The sequence below is a fragment of the Oncorhynchus nerka genome, linkage group LG1, assembly GCF_034236695.1.
Source record: "Oncorhynchus nerka isolate Pitt River linkage group LG1, Oner_Uvic_2.0, whole genome shotgun sequence".
NCBI lineage: Eukaryota > Metazoa > Chordata > Actinopteri > Salmoniformes > Salmonidae > Oncorhynchus > Oncorhynchus nerka.
In genome coordinates this window covers 34,528,342-34,546,913 of record NC_088396.1, presented here as the reverse complement: position 1 = coordinate 34,546,913, position 18,572 = coordinate 34,528,342, and the positions used below count along the sequence as shown (strand labels likewise).

The window sequence follows — 18,572 nt, the reverse complement described above, 5'->3', positions numbered from 1 at the left end:
GCATACAAATATAATATGACAATACACACAAAGATACGTACCTGAAATGTTAAGTGACACTTGGTAGGAGGCACTACCAGCTTCATTGGTGGCTGTGCAGGTATAAGCACCACTGTCTGAGAGTTGGGAGCTCTTGATATGCAGCATGGCCACGTTGCTCTTGAATTCCATTTCGTACTTATCAGAGGCGTGAATTTCACTCTGATTCTTGGACCAAACGATGTCAATGGGTTGAGATCCAGATAAACGACCCTCAATGTTCACCAAATGACCCTCTGTATCTTCCATTGTCTCTGCAGGCTTCTTGGTGAAGTTGGGGGAGATTTTGCGCTCTAGTGACAAAATAAATTATACATCAATAGGTTGAATTATGAAAATGATGTCCTTGAATCAAAATATAAGGTGCACTATAGCAAGATGTAGATAACAAATATTATTTGTAAGCATTCAGGCATATTTTTTCTGGAACTGTACTGAAATAACAGGAAATACAAAAATATTGCAAGGTAATGGTAACCATATATTCAACAAATTACAAAAATGAGTAATGGTAACCATATATACAACAAATTACAAAAATGAGTAATGGTAACCATATATACAACAAATTACAAAAATGAGTAATGGTAACCATATATACAACAAATTACAAAAATGAGTAATGGTAACCATATATACAACAAATTACAAAAATGAGTAATGGTAACCATATATACAACAAATTACAAAAATGAGTAATGGTAACCATACAGCCTACTAGTGTTTATTGTACCTTGCACAACTAGTAATCAAATACTGTACCTGAAACATGTATAAGAAATACATGTAAGAAGATTTGTAAAGATTTGTACCTATTTTTACTTGACAATGACAGATATCAGTTCCGGCTCCATTGGTAACTTCGCAAGAGTATTTCCCAGCTGCCTCAAAACTGTCACTGTTAAGGACGTCCAACATAGAGTAGGTGTCTGTGGTTGTCACAGTATACTGATAAGAGGCATAGAGTTGTTTCCCATCCTTCAGCCAGGTGACAAATATGCTGGGCGTTCCCGAGTATGTGCATTCGAGTTTCAAATGTTTGCCCTTGACGACTGAAATGTCTGCCAGCTTCTTGATGAAGTGTACTGGTTCTGAGAGGAGCAATAGTGAAATTATGTTACATCACTGTTATTAGGATGGTTTGTGCATGAAAAAAAAGACTATTTCAACACAAACACAGTGGTAGTATTTGCTGTAGCTTATCGAAGCCATACTTTTAACGATGAAAGACTTTAGCAAGAACAGGAAATCTGTAAAAAAAATCAACCAACCTTGAATTTGAAGCTCGAGTTTAGCTGTACAAGATGCAGTTCCAACACTATTTGTAGCTATACAAGTGTATTCCCCAGAGTGTTTCATTTCACCTCGTGCAATTTTTAGGGCAGCAGTGTTATCATCATAAGACATTAAGTATTCTCCATCATTTTTTAAAGATCCATTGTCTTTTAGCCAGGAGACTTCTAAAGGAGAGGATCCTACAACACGACACTCAAATATGACTGGCTGTCCTACAGCCTGTTCAAGACTAGTAAGTTTCTTGGGGAAGGAAGGTGGTGTTTTGACATCTAGAATGGAGCAATTAAACAGAAGGCATGTTTACATTTGTTACCATGCATAACATTTGTGAAGGTAAAAATGAAGCAAGCAAAGAAAACTAAGACGAGCATCACCTTTCACTGATAAGCGGCAGCTGTTTGAGGCAGATCCAATTCTGTTCTCAGCTTTGCATGTGTATTCACCAGTATCAACCTTTGATGGTTTGCTTAGTATCAAAGTCGCAATGCCATTTGAAAATGCCATTTGGCAAGTATTGGTAGCACAAAGCTTTCCGTCAGCTTTGAACCAGGACACACTAATATCAGGGGTTCCTCCAATGCGGCATTTCAAGCAAACTGGATCACCAGAAGTGACTTCCATTGGTTCCAGTTCCTCAACAAAGAATGGTCGTTCTAAAGTGACAGATAAAAATGGTTAAATAAAAAAAGTATCAAATGGATATGATTGAATGCATATGAATGAATTGAGATGCTTTTACCTAATAAGGTCACTTGAGCATGACAGATATCAGTTCCAACTCCATTGGTAACTTCGCAAGAGTATTTCCCACTTGCAGTCATGCTATCGCTATTGAGTACTTCCAAGACGCAGGAAGTCTCTGTGGTCAACACGTTATACTGATAAGAGGCATAGAGCTGTTTCCCATCTTTCAACCAAGTAACAAATATTTTGGGAGTTCCATTGTATGTGCATTCAAGTTTCAAAGGTTTCCCCTTTTCAGAAGACATGTCCTTCAGCTTCTTCACAAACTGTACTGGTTCTGGGAGGAGCAATAGTCAAATCAGTAACATCGCTGTAGTTTCGGTATGTTAGAATATGCATGAAAAAAATGTGTAATTTCAGAATTCATTACCATGTTAACTAACCTTTCATGAACAGATTAACTGGGCAACTTTCCTTCCCAGCATCATTAATAATCTGGCATGTATACTCTCCAGCATCTGATTTGGCCACTTTGTATAGCTCCAAAGTAGCTGCATTGCCCTGGAGAGCAATTTCACAGCCCTTTCCAGACACTATTTCCCTGGTGCCCCTGAACCATTTAAGTTTCAGAGGGGCACTTCCATGGACTGTTGCTGAAAATGTTACATTTGCACCAGGCAGAGCTTCCTTTGCCTGAGGTTTTTCCACAAAGGATGGAGGTTCTTAACAAGAAAAAAGAAATGTTGTATAGCGTAAGTATTCTCTTTCGGAAACACCACTTCTCATGTTGGATTTATTTTTCTCCATAGGATAAAAATCCATGCTGACAAATCTACATATCTACTGACCTTGTACAATCATAGAAGCACTTGTTTCACTGGCTCCTGCTGTGTTAACGGCTTTGCATGTGTATTTTCCAGAGTCTGACAACTTAAGAGTTGGCAGTTTAACTTTGCAGGTGTTGTCACTGCAAATAATCTCGTGATTTGGTCCACTCTTGATCTCCTGACCAATGTGGTGCCAAGAGATAGTGAAAGGTGGAGAACCTGCAACTTTGCATTCCATTTCACCAGGTTTACCAACAATAGTATGGGTGTCTCTCAGTTTCCTGATGAATGTGGGTGGGATCCTTTTATCTGTTTAAAAAATCATAAGTAATGACGGATTGTAAATGTAATAAAATGGCAATGGATTATAAATATCAAATTGAATTAATCGGAAGGTATGATACTAGTGGTACCAACCTAGGACAGTGAGGGTTGTCTTGCAGGAAACACTGCCAACCTCATTTTTGACCTCACATTTGTATTCTCCTGTATCAACTCTCTCTGTCGACAGGACTTTCAGGCTGGAGATATTCTTTGAGAAGGTTATCTTATGCTTGGTGCCAGAGGAGAGCTCGACACCGTCCTTGAACCACTTAGATTTCAATTCTGGTGTTCCGGCTACGGTGACTTCAAGAGTTGCTGAATCACCTGCCTTGACATTGAATGACTCTGGACTATCCACAATGGTAGCCGGTTCTGAAAATTAAGTAGGACCACACTTCATATTTAGAAAGCAGAAACTTACCAAATGTATGTCAATGTAATCTTCATTGAGTGGGGACATGGAGTCCTACAAACCTAAGACAGTGAGGTTGGAAACACATTCCACAACTCCAGAATCATTTTTGAGTTGGCAGGTATATTTGCCACCTGTGGTTTGGTCAGCCTTAAAGACCTTCAGGGTGACCACGCTGTTCTCAAATGTGATTTTCCGGTTGTCTCCATCCCTAAGAACATGATCCTTATCTTGCACCCAAGAAACAGTTATAGGCTGAGAGCCTTTGACGGTGGCCATCAGAGTGACTTCTTCACCCAATTTGACTGACTGGTTTACCAGTTTCTTCACGAAAACAGGTGCTTCTGAATAGTGAGAAAGGATTGATTGTGGTGAGGAGAAGCAATCATATTGGTAATGTTGTATGTATGAATATAACTAAGATATGTTGAATATCCATTGAAGATATAGTTTACTGACCTCTGAGCGTAACTGTTGTATGGCATGTTTCATATCCTACTTTGTTTGTGACCCCGCACTCATATTCACCAACATCTGAGGGGTCCACTGCAAGAATATGGAGAGTGGCAGAGCTACTCTCATTCATCATCTTATATTTCCTGCTTTCCTTAAGTGGCTTTTTGTCTTTGTACCAGATTATCTTAAAGGGTTCTGTGCCATTCAGTTCACAGTATAGCATAGCATCTTTTCCTTTGATCCCCTCTACAGGTTTCGGTACTTTCATGAAACTTGGTGGATCTAAAAACAACACAATTGGCCGATCAGTTTCATTAAAGTTAAATATTCCAAGGCAAGCAGGTTTCAAGATTCCAGGGCTAACAAGTTGCATCTACCCAAGCAAGTGGACATTGGCAATCATAAGAGAAAAGAGGGCTTCAAAGGATCATGCTTTTTAGTCCATGCTAACTGTGATTGGTGTAAGTAATGACCATTAAACACAATCAATGGAATTTAAAAAGGGTGGGAAAGTCAATGAATAATTATACATTGAGGTTCATGCTGCAACTATTTTAAAGTAAAACCTGACATCATAACACAGACAATAAACTGCAAAAGGCAATGTCAAAAAGAAGTCACTGTCAGTGAAAGGGAGGAGGAATCATACATTCAGGTTCATGCTATAGAGAATGAATTAACTGCAAAAGGCAATGTCCCTTTACAGTGGCTGACCTTGCACTGTGATGATGGTGCTGCAGTTTACAGCCCCAGCATCATTCTGTGCCTCACAGGTGTAGACTCCATCATCAGCAGATCTTGTGGAGCACAGCTCAAGGACTGCCATTGAGTCAACAAATGAAGTTCTACAGTTGTCACCATCTGTTATCTTATTGTCATTTTTGTACCACTGCATTCGCAGAGAGGGCGCACTTGTAACTTTGCATTCAAGATGGAGTGGCTCGCCCTGCTTCACGAACGTTGTATGTGGCAATTTCAGTACGAATTCAGGAGGTTCTGCAAAGCCCAAGAATATGAAGTTAGAATTTGGAGAACTTCAAGGATTGAAAAATGATCAGCAACAAAGAATGGGATGATGATGGGAGGAAGCCAATGGTTCGCTAGATGGGAGAATACATTTGTTATATTACATAGAAAGACAGCCCTGGAAAAAAATAGTTACGCATGGGTTATAGGCAGAGTGATGAAGGAGCGATGAAAATTAAAAAAAGAGATGGAATGAAATAAATGAAGGGTGGCAAAAAAGAGTATAATCCAACCTGTCACCAATAAATTGGTTGTACACTTCACAGTGCCAGCGTCATTGCTAACTTGGCAAGAGTACGTTCCACTTTGCAAAAATCCAACTGAGTAAAGATCTAAGAAGCAAGATAATCCTTCCAGTCCAACTGAACATGACGGTCCAGTTATCAGTTCAGTGTCATCCTTGAACCATTTGACTGTAAAAGGAGGTGTTCCTTGAAATATACCCTGGAAGTGTACAGTGGCTTTGGGAATGACAGCCTGGGACTCAGGTTCAGATACAAAGCTCGGTGGCACTAAAAACCATTGGAAGAAAGATTACATGAGAGACGAGTTCATCAACTGGTGCCTAGAGAAATGTAAGAGTAAGATTTAAGAGTAAAAGTAAAAACTAAAAGTATGACTCTGACCTTTTGCTTTTAATGCACCACTGCAATCACTACTTCCAGCTTTGTTTGTGATTTTACACAAGTACTCCCCTGTATCCTCTTCCTCAAAATTCTTAATTTCCAAAGACACAGTGTTGTCTTTCTGCTCTAACTGATACTTGGTTTTACTTGCAAGGACACTGCCGTCTTTGGTCCATTGCACTGATATTGGCAAAGAACCAGCGACTTTGCATTCCATATAAACTACAGAGCCCAAAACCTCCTGAGTCTCCATTAATTTCTTGATGAATGTAGGCGCAATGACTTGTTCTGTTTCAAAACAACAACAAAAATCCATTAGCAATGGAGAGTAAAATCCACTTTGGTATTCCAAATGTTTTTACAACTGAGAAATGCACAATTTTGCACTGACCTACGACAATCAATTTAACCTTGCAGCTGCAGGTATCAACAGAGTTTGTCGCCTCAAACAGGTAATCCCCTGCATCTTCCAGTTGTGTAGACTGAATCTTCAAACTACTGAGGTTATTCTCAAAGTTAAGTTTATTTTGCCTGCTGGGTGTGAGTTCTATTCCATCTTTTGTCCACTTTACTTTGATCTCAGGGGTGCCAGAGACCTTGCACTCCAAACTGACTGCATCGCCTAGAGTGACATTTATCACCTCTGGTTTTTCTATAATCTTAGGTGGTTCTAAAATACAATGAAGCAGACATGAGGATTAGCTACAAACGTAACGATCAACTTCAAAATGTTAAACTTGATCATCATTTAAATCAAGCAAAGACACACCTTGCACTATGAGGGTTGCAAAGCACTTGTCCTGTCCAGCCTCATTTGCCACCTGGCAGGTATATTTCCCGCTGTGACAGGCCTCACAGATCGGAATCCTTAGAGTTGCCACATTATTTTCAAAGATCCTTTCAATTTTAAGATCTACCAAGATCCAGTTCTCATCTTTTTTCCATTGTACAGACAGAGATGGCGATCCCATCACAACACACTGAAATGTAGCGACACTCCCCAAAACAGAGGAAGCATTTTCCATCTTCTTTACAAAAGACGGTCGCACTAATGTGAAGAAAACATTTCATCAGAATAATAAATTGAAAATGCTGACATTTTCAATGTGAAAATTGACTTAGAGAAATAATGATCATCATAAGTGACTAACCTTTCATAGACATTGTGGTGCTACACGAACAGCTTCCCACCTCATTTGAAACTGTGCACTGATAACCACCAACATCTAAAGCATCACATTCCTGTATTTTCAGGCTCATGACATTACCATATTCATAAATTGCATGCTTCTTATTGGTTTTGATCTGCTTTTTATCTTTGTGCCATGTAACCTCAAATGGACCAGTTCCTGTCACTTGGCATTCAAAGACAGTCATAGAGCCCTTCACGACTTCAACAGGCGTTAACTCTCCAATAAATGCTGGGGGCTCTGAAATAAGGAAGCAGGTTTAAATGAGTGGGGGGGATTGTGTCAATAAACATCTGAGTAAAATGTTGAATTACTGGCTCAAAGGACTGGAAGTAGGCTAAACCAACCTTTCACGGCTAACTCCATGCTGTAGCTCTCACTGCCTGCCTCATTACGGGCCTCACAGAAGTAAACTCCACTGTCATTGGCATCAGCACCAATTATCTCTAAGCTCGCCACAGACTTAACGAAGAACATTTTGTACTTGTCACTGCGACTTATCTCCTTCCCATCTCTGAACCAGTGCACTTGTATTTCTGGAGTGCCACCAATATGGCACTCAAAGTGTTTATTTTCTCTAAGTTTCACAACTGATAATTTGTCAGGTTTTTCAAGGAAACTGGGAGGTTCTGCAAAAAAAGATGAACTATTCGTAAATACATATTAACGTCAATACAAATGCCCAATTATATTAACAAAGGTAAGTTGAAGGTCAATGCCAACCTTTGACAAAGAGCTTTGCCTGGCAAACATCAGAGCCGACGTCATTATGTATTTCACAGACATAGTTTCCACAGTCTGACGTTTTGGCAAAGAAGAGCTCCAGTGAAGTAGAGTTGTAATCTTTAATCACAGAGCAATCCGAGCTTGATAAGATCTCCTTCTTGTCTTTAAACCATTTCATGGTCAAGGGTGGCGTGCCAGACGAAAGGACATTGAACTGAACCTTTGATCCAGGCAAAACATCCATTGATTCAGGTTTTTCTAGAATAGATGGCGGTTCTGTTGATTAAAGGGGAAGATGTGCATTGTCAAAGTTGCTGTTACCTTCCAATATACTGGATATACACTGTATCTAACATCAAAAGACAATCCAAAGCTAACAAACCTTTCACAAGCAAGGCACCAGAACACTGGTCTTTGCCTGCCTCATTACTAGCAATGCAGGTATAGCCGCCACTGTCAGCACTATCAAGACGACTAATTTCTAGAAATGCCGAGTTCTCAAAGAATGTGCATTTGTGTTTCTCATCGCTCTTGATCTCCTTCTCATCTTTGTACCAGAGTACAGATATTGGCAGGGATCCAGACACAAGACACTCCAAGTGGGCAAAAGATCCTTTGATACTCTCCATTTTCTCCAGTCTTCTTGTGAAAGATGGTTTAATAGTTTGATCTATCATAAAAGTAAATAGTATATGGTGAGTAGTTGTACACTGTAAGACGGCGGGGTATACATACATTTAAGATTGATTCAAATAAAAATTATCCACTGATCAACAAACCTAGAACAGTGATTGAAGCCTCACAAGTGCTGCTTCCAACATCATTTGAAACCTCAAAGGTGTATTCACCACTATCACTTTTCACTGTAGAGAGTATCTTCAGTACAGAGCTCTTATCTCTGCTCTGTACTTTGTATCTTTGACCTGATGTCAGCTCTCTTCCATCCTTCAGCCACATGGCTTTGAGGACTTTAGATCCTGAAAACCTGCATTCAAGAGTAGCTGGATCTCCTGTTGTTACACTGATAGACTTGGCTTGCTCAGTAATATTTGCAGGTTCTGTGATAAACAAAATATTAAATGAACAATCCACTATTCAATAGTACAATACTGTGATAAAAAGTATAAATTGCAAAAGTTAAAGACCTAAATATCCAACCAACCTTTGACTGTAAGCGTGGCAAGACATTTCTGACTTCCAGCCTCATTCTGTGCCTGACAAATATATTTTCCACCATGTTTCATCTGAGTGTTTCTTAAAGTTAACACTGCCGTTCTGGTCTCATAAGATATCTGTATATGTTCGCCTTCTTTAACTTCATGGTCCTCCTTTATCCACGATACAGTCATGGGCAGTGATCCCTTTAAAGTGCACTGCATAGAAATCTCTGAGCCAACTAAAGAACTGATGTTCTCTATTTTCTGTACAAACGAGGGTGGTTCTATTGAAGGAAGACCATACATGTCAAGATATAATTCAATAATAACAACAGGTCACAGTCTATCAAATACAGATAGCTACAGTATATTTATGTAATGTAGAATTTTAACCAACCTTTTAATGTAATTTGGCAATCACATGTTGTCTTCCCAACTTCATTTTCTATGTTACATTGGTATTTTCCAGCATCCCCAGACTCACATTTAAGAATCTGAAGAGTGACTACACCATCTTGTATATTTATCTTATGCCTTTTGTCATTTCTGATCTGCTTGGTGTCATGATAACAAGATATTTCAAATGGAGCTGAGCCTGAAATAAGTCCTTCGAATATAACATCAGACCCTTTCACAACTTCTTTGGACTCAAAAGCTGTCACAAACATGGGAGGTTCTACAACAAAGATAAAATAAAGTTATTATTCTACACAGACAATAACATAGTACAGATAAACTGTAAAAGTGAATGCTGAATACACACCTTTAACTGTAACTGTGCTGCTGCAGTGGTCACTACCAGCATCACTTGATGCTGCACAAACATAATCTCCACTATCATCAACAGAGCAGTTCACAATATCAAGTGAAGCAACTGAGTCAGTGAAGGACAGTCTGCATTTATCATTTGAAGTGATTTCAGTCTCATTCTTAAGCCACTTAACATTGATCACAGGACTGCCAGTGACTTTGCACGTCAATGTAAGTGGTTGTCCATTTTTCACCAGTTTTAATGGCTCAAGCCTCATTGAAAACTGAGGAGGTTCTGGAAATAATTGATGATAACAATTACTTCAAAAGACAGTAACATCAAGAAAAGCTGTACAAAAAAATATACATAATTGATCAAAGAAAAGGCACCTTTCACAAACAAGACTGCAGAGTGTGCCACCTTCCCGGCATCATTGGCCACTTGGCAAGTGTAGTTAGCCGAGTCACTGGGTTTCACTGAGTGAAGTTCCAAGAAACTTGAAGAAGCGTCTTTCTTGATAAAACTTGCGCCTCTAGTGGTTATCTCCTTGTCCTCTCTGAACCACTTAATCGTAAAAGGAGCTGATCCAGTGAAAGCAGACTTCAAGACAACAGTAGATCCTGGTACGACATCTTGGTTGTCAGGTTTTAATGTGAAGATTGGAGGTTCTAAAATCAGTTTGGAAGAGACAAAATGTGAATGTGTTCGTTCAACTTCATTATGGCCAAAAGAATGTAACACTATTATACTACTATTAAACTATGTTACTCTAATAAGTATACTTATTCTAACCTTTAACACATAAGGTTCCACTGCTCTCTTTAAATCCAGCAGAATTTGTTGCCCGACATGTATATACTCCCTCATCACACTTTTCTATTTGGGTTATTCCCAATGTAGCCGTGGTTTCTTTCATTTCAAGTTGATATTTCTGTCCAGACGTTATTTCTTTATCGTCTTTGTACCAAGAGATGGACATGGGCTGAGATCCAGATACTTTGCTCTCCATAGTAATGTTGTTACCAATATTTCCATCAACTTTCTTAAGATTTTTTGTGAAAGATGGTGGAAGAACACGATCTGTTGAGGGGAATATAACTTGTTTCATTATAACATTCTTGTGGTTCCTCAAGTCGTAATTATGGAAAAAGCATAAACTACAAAACAAACCTAGCACTGTGACTGAACAAGAGCACTGGTCTTTTCCGACGCGGTTGGACACTTCCATCGTGTATTCACATGTGCCTCCTTTCTCTGCCGCAACAATCTTTAAGATGGCTACATTGTCTTTAAGAGTGATTTTATATTTTCGACCTCCTGTAATCTCCTTTCCATCTTGGAGCCATTTCACTTTAAGATCCGGGCTTCCTGCAATTGTGCATTCCAAGGTTGCTGATTCCCCTGAAGTCACGTTGATGGATGCGGCTTTCTCTAAGATTCTAGCAGGTTCTAAAATGTAATTATACAAAGATTTTTAGATTTGAAACATCAACAGTGGCCCAAAATAATATACTTGTGTGAAATATTCTGAATCTAACCTTGAACTGCTAAAGAGGTTTCACATTTTTGTTGACCAGCCTCATTCTCTGCTTGGCAAGTATACTTTCCACCATGGCAAATGTCAACAGCTGCTATTGTCAAAATGGCGATATTATTCTGAAATGCCATGGTGATATTAGGGTCATCATCCCTAAGCCATTCAGCATCCTTCATCCACTTGACAGTAATAGGGGCAGAGCCTTTTATAGTACCCTGCAGTTTAACAGCACTGCCCAAAACTGCTGTAGTGTTCTCAATCTTCTTTGCGAATGATGGTGGTTCTAAAAAAAATTACAATTATAGCAATAATAGTCATTATAATTTAGAGGAATACATAGGTAAGAGGAATAAGAAGAAGAAGAATATCCTCCATGAATGTGTTTTGTTTTAACTAACCTTTCTGTTTGGCAATTGTCTTTGCAGTGATTGAACCAACATCATTTGACACAACACATTGATATTCCCCAACATCTGCACTTTCAAATGAGCAGATTTCCAAAGAAGCAATCGAGTCCTGAGAAACAATCTTGTATTTCCTATCGGAAGCGAGTGATTTCTTACTCCTAAACCAATTGAATTCAAATGGGGCAGTGCCTGCAACTTCACATTGGAAGAGAGCAACAGTGCCCCTGACTGCTTCAACCATTTGCAATTCCTTTTTGAAGGATGGTGGTTCTGAGAAGAGATATTTGATACAATTTCACAATAACATAATATTCAGAAGACAATATCAAAGATCGTAATTATCTACATAACTGACACAACAAACCTTTTATAGTTAACTTGGTGCTACAGCTCTCACAGCCAGCTTCATTCAGGACTTCACATGTGTAATTTCCACTGTCTAACAAAGCAATTTCAACGATCTCCAAAGTAGCAAAACCGTCCTTGAAAGTGATTTTGTATTTCTCGCCAGCCGAGAGCTCTTTGTCATTCAGAAACCAGGTGACATGGAGTTCAGGTGACCCTTTGATTGTGCACTGCAAACGTGCACTTATGCCTTGCTTCCAAACCAAGTTGGGTTCCAGTCTCTTTACAAAGACTGGGGGTTCTGCAGGATGTATGCATTGAACAATTGAACAATTCAAAACAATGTTTTAAGAAGTCATTGCTAATGAACAAAACTCAGAAAAAGAGGAGCAAATACAAGTTAAAAGTATGAGATTTTGTCAAAAGGCAGTTGAAGATGCAGCCAAAAGATACAGATGGGTGAAGATATTGCAAAATATATAAATCTATCTGATCATAATCCAAAGATGTTCATTTCCATAACTGCATATATATTGTGCCACAAATACTGCAGAAAGCTTGAAAATGAACTGATTAGCCTTACCTTGAACCTTTATTGAAGTGGAGCAACTTGTGCTTCCAGCATCATTGGCAGCTGTACAGACATAGTTTCCAGTGTCTTTAAGTTTTCCTTTTGAAATATCAAGAGTGACCATCTTATCTTCAAAAGACTGTTTACAATCCATTGTTTGATGGAGCTTTTTGCCATCTTTTATCCAGGTGATGGACACTCCGGTATCCTCATCCAACTGACACTCAAGGTGCAGTGGATTTCCAACAGCGACTGACACTGATTCAAGTGTTTTCACAAAATAGGGTTTGTTGATGACCTTCATCTCCATGCTGCACACAGCAGTTCCAACACTGTTGAACGCTTTACACAGGTAAACACCTTGATCCGTAAGTTCAAGTTTTGATATTTCAAGAATATATTTATTATTTTCTGAGGAGATTTTGTAGTTTCCCCCCGAAGAAATGGCATTGTTGTCTTTATGCCAGACAATAGTCATCGGTGAAGATCCAGTGACTACACACTGAATGTTTGCCTTTTTCCCAACATACAATGTCAATGGATCAGGCTTAGTAATAAAGGCAGGTGGGAAAAGTTCTATGAAATTTGAAAATAAGAAAGGGAAAAAATACATAATAAAACATAATAATTAACAACATATTAAGATTTATTTCAAAACCTGACAAAATCCAATAACCTGACAAATCACAAGAGAGATCATTTGTTTGAGCTTTTTTAGCGAGTATAGATGACCATAACTAGATTTGTGGAGGGAAGAAGCACATCATATTCCTAAAACCATAACCTTTGGTACAACAACCTGTTGAAATAAATTAAGCAAAAGTTCAGTTCACTCACCAGTTACGTTGAGTTTGGCGGCACAGGTGTCACTGCCATTCTGGTTTGTAGCCTTGCAGGTATATTCACCACTGTCAGCTTTGGTTGGGCTCAGAAGCTCCAATGAAGATGTCAGTTGCCGACTGATGATCCTGCAATTTGAACTCTCTTTGATAGGAGTGCCAGACTTGAACCACTTGAACTGCACATTTGGTGCATCTTCAATCTCACATTCGAACTTGGCTCCGCTGCCAACATTGATCTCCAGGGGCTGGATTTTGTACCTGAAAACCGGTGGCACTATAATGTGCAGGAAAAGGGAAGAAAATAGTACAATTAGCACACTGGCTATGATTCTAGTTGATGTAGTTAAAAGTGGTGAAATGGTGAACCTAGGATGGAAGGTTGCAAAACAGGACTGACCAGGAGGGACTGTGGAGGGAAATGATGTTAGGTTTGGATCAAAACACTTCAATGAAGAAAATGAGACCAAGACGAGATGTCCAAGGCATGCAAAAAGAGGGTTTCAGGACTCAATGGGGAAGACGAGAGTGATGTGGAGTCAAAGAGGATGACGGGGAATGGACCAGAGGTGGATTTTTAAGAGAGTGATATGGGTAAAAAGAAGATACCTTGGAACAAGAAAGCAGGAGGATATGGGGGTGGTATCAACGAAAATATTACTGTTAATTTATAGTGATTTTAAAGTAAAGTGAATGCATGCTAGGAATCACCAATGGAAGTTTATGTCGCGTTAGTTACTATTTTTATGAAAATATGAAAATATCCCCATTATCCAACCTCTCGAGACAACAGTGAGTCTTGATGTTGTTGTAGCCTTGCCAGCTTCATTCTCAGCCTCACAGACATATTCTCCTTCGTGCTTCTCCTTGACAATCTTGCAGATTACTAGTGTGTATGTGTCATGGTCTTTTGAACACTTAAATTCTTTGCCAGATTTGACCAACTTTCCATTGAAAAGCCAGTTAACTTTTGTGACACACATTATGGTCACACTAAAAGTAACCATGCTATTGTTCTCTGAACAAATATCCTCCAGGGGAGTTACAATAATGGGATAAGCTTTAGTGAATTGCTCAGGAAGTTTACTAATCATAACTGCCTCTGACAGAAACTCCTCCATCGTTTCTCTCTTTATAAACACATGAGACTGTTCGACAGGGACAGAGGCGAAGGGTACTGCTGTGGTTAAATCTGCAGCACCTACATCTCTCTCATCATGGCTTTTTACTGTCACAGATCTGGTCTCCTGCCTAGTAGTCTGCCTGGATTCATGCACCACAGTGCGATCCTGAGCTGTTATGCTTTGGAACGAAGCCATCGTTTCAGTCTTCTGAGCAGCAGACTGGGTTACAGGGGATTCGAAACCCTCTGCACTCTCTGTTACTCTGACAGTTTCCACCACCGATGACAGCATTTCTTTGGATTTTGCACTGCTAATATTTGTTTTCTGAGGCTTGACTATTTGCATTGTGCCAGGTTGGTCCAAAATGAGGGTCTGTTGCTCTCTATAAACTATAGCATGGAAAGCTGCTTGGAGTTCTGTCCTCAGATCAGCAGTCTGAGGGTATTCTCCTTCAAAAGCAATTGTTATTTCCATGGAGGCACCTGGTGTTGTGATAAGGTAGGTGAACATTGCACCCTTAGTTTCCCTGCCTACCTTCACTTCCTGTACCTCGACAGCCTCCAATCTCTCAACAACGTCTGCTAGTATAAGTGGCTGGTCACAAGCCACAGCAGACTGAAGCGCAGTTTTCAACTGATGTCTGATGCCCAAACTTGTTGGTTTCGGCATTGGGATCACAAAGGTAAGTTCCTTTGGAAGAACTTGGCTCTCCTGAGACTCGTGCACAAATAATACCCCTTTAGGCTGAGTCTTTACACTGACAACCAATCCAGCAGCTTTTCCAATTTCACTTGATTGCTCACCAACAATGATGTGTTTCTCCTCCAATAATATTGATTGTCTCACTGACTGACCTTCGTGGATCTGAACAGCAAAATCCTGTTCAGCTGCATGTAAAATGGCACAACCTTCAGTTGCTATTGCCTTCTCTTCAATATAGACAGGCTTTGTCGGGATCTTTGGTTCAATTTTCACTACAGGTTTGAATGCATCATTTGCTTTCAAATTGATGGTATGCCCCTCTTCTATACTTTGAGTGTCAACCACAGTTACTGAGTGCATAATGTTCCAGCGATCCTCCTTTTCGATTAATGCACGCTGCTGTTTGACATCACTAGTAAATGGTGTTTCTTTGGATATCTGCATGGGCATTGATGTGACCTGAAGAATGTTCTGAGGTCTGTGTTCTGTTCTAAGCTCTGACTGAACTCCTGTCACAGACACATCAAGATCTTTGGAATAATCTGCACTAAACTCCCTTTTATCCTCTGAGGTTGCTGCATGTTTGCGGGCTCTTTCCTGTTTCTGTACTGCAGTCTGCTGATCTGGCTTCTCAGGACTAAGTATACCTTCTTTAGGTAATACACTTTCTGACTGAATAGACTGAAGATGTAAAGGAGCTTTGGCCTCTTTTCTTGGTTCAATTGAAATTGTGTCCAGCTGAGCTGAAAACTCAGATATCTTCTCACAAGTGACAGATTTCCATTCATTGTGGGTGACTGTGTGCAACAAAGTAGGGCTTTTCCTTGCATCTGCACTCTCTGGCAATGGCTTCTCGCAAGTAAATCTACCTTCAGACTGCAATATATCTGGCTTACTAATCGTCTGTAGATGTAAGAGCTGTTCCTCTTCTTTTTCAAATTGCAAAGACATCGCGCTTTCCAAACCTGGAATAGCTTTTGAGTGTTCAGTCTGGAGCAGATGTTTTTCTTCAGCACTCATGGCTGATTTCAATAACCTATCTTTACTTACCAAAGCACTCTCTTGTTTGGGTTTGTGTATTTCAAATCTCTGCTCTTTGGATAAAGTATGTTGAGTCTCACTGACCGGTGCGACCACTGGGTTAGGACGTTCCTTCTCTAGCAGGGACTGAGTGGGTTTATCCGATGTTGATAGCATATCACAATGGCGCTCTGATAGTGGCAGTTGCCCAGTCAATGTAGCGGTATATAAAATCTTAACACCCTCTGTAACTCTGAAGCTTCTCTCTTCCTCAGGCCTAGTGGTTATACCTAATTTCTCTTTCAGAATTGGTAACCTGGTTTCAACTAGATGACTACTGACAACCTGTTTTGGTTCCTTAGATGACTTAATCTGTTCTGGTTTTCTGTCTCCTAAAACCTCAGTTCTCACTGTGATTAGAGGAATAACCTCTTCTGATGTGGCAGACATTATGTTTGAATGATGCTCCCTTGCAGGCTCAAGCTCTAAGATTTCCGGACTTTGGATACGGTCAGAATGTTGCTCTATGAGCTTTTGGCTCTCTTGGACAGCAGATGTAAAAGCGGCCATATGCAGTTGTTTAATAGGCGCAGCTGAGGCTGGAGGTGGTCTGGTGGGAGTCACAGACACTCTCTCTTCTACCTCATGTGACTGCAGCACTGCAGCCTGGTGGGTGACTCGCTCTCTATGAAGGGTAGCAGCAGAGATATCCAACTCTCTAAGGGTGTCCACTTGCTCGCTGGAAATAACCTGTCTCTCCTCAGTACCTATGGTGTACACCATCTGATCTCTGGCCCTGGCTTCTCCAGGAAGGTTGACCTCGTACAAGCGTGACTCTGTAGCCTGTTCAGTCATGGATACTTTATAACCTTTTTGTTTCTGAACAACCACATGTTGTTCCTGGTGCTGAGATATAGAGACAGACTCTCTGAACACGATTAGCTCAGCACTACAAGAGGCCTCCCCAGATGGGTTGGAAGCCCTACAAGTGTAGAGGCCACTGTCCTGCTGTTGGATGCCCTTCATGTTGATGAAGCCAGAGCCATTTGGGTTGTTCACCACAATACAATATTTACTGGGCTGAATTTGATAACTACCTTTAAGCCACTGAACCTCTGGAAGAGGATTCCCAGTGACAATATACTTGAAGAGAGCTAGACCACCTTCAGAGCATTGTACAGGCTCAATAGTTTTAATAAATTCAGGTGGCTGGCCAGTGGGTTTGAACATTTTCTCAACCTGCCTCTCTGGTTTCTTTGTGTCACTTATTTGGATGTTCAAGAAAGTAGTACAGGTTGATTGGCCAAACCTGTTGCTTGCAGTACATGAGTATTCTCCTTCAAATTCCTTCTCTACTTTGTTAATGACGAGGGTATATTCGTCTCGCTCTTGAACAAATGTGTAAACTGATGAACTTGTTATAACCCGACCATTGTGGAACCACTGGACATTAGGTTTTGGAAGACAAGATATTGTGACAGTAAATCTAGCTATGTCTCCAATAGTGACAGCTACTGGTGAGAGTTGGGTCACAAAAACGGGCTTTTCTTTTTTCTTCTCTGTTGTACTAGAATAAAGTTTGGACTCTGGCTTGAGTTCAAGTGTTTTGCTTTTGCCTAATTGTAGACCAGTGAAGTAAGACTCCTGTTTTTCCTCTTCAGCTGAGACAGTGAAGCTAGAGAAAGCTGAGTAAAATAATTACATAATGTTATCACTTACAATAATGTATAAATATTAAGATTTAAAAAACAATAAAGCAAAAAATAAAGGAACGCATTTTAACGATAGCACCTCTTGAATTGAAATCAGCAAGACAAAAAACATGCATTATTTTAATTTCACATAATAGCCATGTAGGTTTCACCTATTGCATTACAATTCAAGGCAAATAATATGACCGTTCAGGATAGTCACATGCCCAACATATAGTTTTACAAAGGGACATTATACACGATCATATTGCTCCAGACATTTTTTTTTAAATCTGGAGGATATGGGCCTGTGCAAAAAAAAAGATAAAGGGCCTGTTTCCCAGTTCCAGATCAAGCCGACTCATGGTCTGCAAAGCACCTCCAACTCTGAAAGTGATTTTTAGTCCAGGAATTGGCTTAATCTGAGTCCAGGAATCTGACATTCAATCACATGTTAATGATAAAGAAAATATATTTACCTTTGACTTCCTTTTCCTTTTTCTCCACCTCCTTTTCAACCACTGTCAATAGACAAACATTTATAAATTAGTGATTTTTATCAAATATATATATATATATATATATATAGTACTTACTGCTAGAACCAGGTAACATAGGTTACATCCATATTGTCAACATCTATTTTGCAATGATGAAAACAATCTGACATGCTTTGGTTTTGATGTGATCATACAGTGAATTCCGTCTCTTGGAAAGCATGTTGTAAATTGAGCATCTCTCTCTCTTTTCACATTTAAGTCAGTGTACTTGACAACCTGTTTCTTAGCACATTTGTCCATGAGCTATCATTTTATAATCTAT

At 39.7% G+C, this 18,572-nt stretch overlaps 7 protein-coding genes across 7 annotated transcripts in view; all 7 read right to left on the bottom strand.

The window, feature by feature from the left end:
• The window catches only part of ttn.1 (titin, tandem duplicate 1), a 169,639-nt gene that overhangs the window by 128,647 nt on the left and 22,420 nt on the right, over positions 1-18,572 (bottom strand). The window contains exons 39-41 of the mRNA XM_065018424.1: positions 18,230-18,271; positions 13,212-13,490; positions 42-332 (exon numbers count right to left, since the gene is read on the bottom strand). Coding sequence (XP_064874496.1) covers positions 42-332; positions 13,212-13,490; positions 18,230-18,271 — 612 coding nt within the window. The remainder of the gene's footprint in view (positions 1-41; positions 333-13,211; positions 13,491-18,229; positions 18,272-18,572) is intronic.
• LOC135571900 (titin-like) lies at positions 448-4,864 on the bottom strand. The gene is made up of 11 exons (XM_065019145.1): positions 4,753-4,864; positions 4,042-4,320; positions 3,645-3,926; positions 3,264-3,542; positions 2,868-3,155; positions 2,463-2,741; positions 2,075-2,356; positions 1,710-1,988; positions 1,311-1,604; positions 852-1,130; positions 448-473 (listed from the first exon to the last, which is right to left on the bottom strand). Exons 1-11 carry the CDS (start codon positions 4,862-4,864, stop codon positions 448-450), a joined length of 2,679 nt encoding a protein of 892 aa, XP_064875217.1.
• Positions 5,619-8,235, bottom strand: LOC135571789 (titin-like). Its single transcript, XM_065018713.1, has 7 exons — positions 7,989-8,235; positions 7,228-7,416; positions 6,959-7,120; positions 6,460-6,738; positions 6,082-6,360; positions 5,748-5,978; positions 5,619-5,629 (listed from the first exon to the last, which is right to left on the bottom strand). The coding sequence occupies exons 1-7, from the start codon at positions 8,233-8,235 to the stop codon at positions 5,619-5,621; spliced, it is 1,398 nt and encodes a 465-aa protein (XP_064874785.1).
• On the bottom strand, positions 8,366-9,069 carry LOC135571542 (titin-like). The gene is made up of 2 exons (XM_065018241.1): positions 8,769-9,069; positions 8,366-8,664 (listed from the first exon to the last, which is right to left on the bottom strand). Exons 1-2 carry the CDS (start codon positions 9,067-9,069, stop codon positions 8,366-8,368), a joined length of 600 nt encoding a protein of 199 aa, XP_064874313.1.
• Positions 9,704-11,712, bottom strand: LOC135571443 (titin-like). Its single transcript, XM_065017819.1, has 5 exons — positions 11,450-11,712; positions 11,053-11,334; positions 10,685-10,963; positions 10,307-10,594; positions 9,704-10,182 (listed from the first exon to the last, which is right to left on the bottom strand). The coding sequence occupies exons 1-5, from the start codon at positions 11,697-11,699 to the stop codon at positions 9,788-9,790; spliced, it is 1,494 nt and encodes a 497-aa protein (XP_064873891.1). The 5' UTR covers positions 11,700-11,712; the 3' UTR covers positions 9,704-9,787.
• On the bottom strand, positions 12,151-12,987 carry LOC135571389 (titin-like). Its single transcript, XM_065017545.1, has 2 exons — positions 12,387-12,987; positions 12,151-12,164 (listed from the first exon to the last, which is right to left on the bottom strand). Exons 1-2 carry the CDS (start codon positions 12,985-12,987, stop codon positions 12,151-12,153), a joined length of 615 nt encoding a protein of 204 aa, XP_064873617.1.
• On the bottom strand, positions 13,791-18,004 carry LOC135569967 (titin-like). The gene is made up of 3 exons (XM_065017131.1): positions 17,995-18,004; positions 13,992-17,744; positions 13,791-13,822 (listed from the first exon to the last, which is right to left on the bottom strand). Exons 1-3 carry the CDS (start codon positions 18,002-18,004, stop codon positions 13,791-13,793), a joined length of 3,795 nt encoding a protein of 1,264 aa, XP_064873203.1.

What these genes read in the sequence shown, in the direction of transcription:
- LOC135571443 (XM_065017819.1), bottom strand. Translation starts at nt 11,699, where the DNA reads ATGGTTGAAGCAGTCAGGGGCACTGTTGCTCTCTTCCAATGTGAAGTT. An exon ending in AACCTCTTTAGCAGTTCAAG is followed by an intron (nt 10,964 to 11,052) that starts GTTAGATTCAGA and finishes ATTACATTTTAG; the next exon opens with AACCTGCTAGAATCTTAGAG. An exon ending in TGGAACCTTATGTGTTAAAG is followed by an intron (nt 10,183 to 10,306) that starts GTTAGAATAAGT and finishes AACTGATTTTAG; the next exon opens with AACCTCCAATCTTCACATTA.
- LOC135569967 (XM_065017131.1), bottom strand. An exon ending in ACTCACTGTTGTCTCGAGAG is followed by an intron (nt 13,823 to 13,991) that starts GTTGGATAATGG and finishes TCTTGTTCCAAG; the next exon opens with GTATCTTCTTTTTACCCATA.
- LOC135571789 (XM_065018713.1), bottom strand. Translation starts at nt 8,235, where the DNA reads ATGGAGAGTATCAAAGGATCTTTTGCCCACTTGGAGTGTCTTGTGTCT. An exon ending in TGGTGCCTTGCTTGTGAAAG is followed by an intron (nt 7,417 to 7,988) that starts GTTTGTTAGCTT and finishes GTGGCACTCCAG; the next exon opens with AAATACAAGTGCACTGGTTC. An exon ending in CATGGAGTTAGCCGTGAAAG is followed by an intron (nt 7,121 to 7,227) that starts GTTGGTTTAGCC and finishes TCCTTATTTCAG; the next exon opens with AGCCCCCAGCATTTATTGGA.
- LOC135571389 (XM_065017545.1), bottom strand. Translation starts at nt 12,987, where the DNA reads ATGTATTTTTTCCCTTTCTTATTTTCAAATTTCATAGAACTTTTCCCA.
- LOC135571542 (XM_065018241.1), bottom strand. Translation starts at nt 9,069, where the DNA reads ATGTATGGTCTTCCTTCAATAGAACCACCCTCGTTTGTACAGAAAATA. An exon ending in TGCCACGCTTACAGTCAAAG is followed by an intron (nt 8,665 to 8,768) that starts GTTGGTTGGATA and finishes TGTTTATCACAG; the next exon opens with AACCTGCAAATATTACTGAG.
- LOC135571900 (XM_065019145.1), bottom strand. Translation starts at nt 4,864, where the DNA reads ATGGCAGTCCTTGAGCTGTGCTCCACAAGATCTGCTGATGATGGAGTC. An exon ending in TTCCAACCTCACTGTCTTAG is followed by an intron (nt 3,543 to 3,644) that starts GTTTGTAGGACT and finishes CTTAATTTTCAG; the next exon opens with AACCGGCTACCATTGTGGAT. An exon ending in TGCTCAAGTGACCTTATTAG is followed by an intron (nt 1,989 to 2,074) that starts GTAAAAGCATCT and finishes CTGTCACTTTAG; the next exon opens with AACGACCATTCTTTGTTGAG.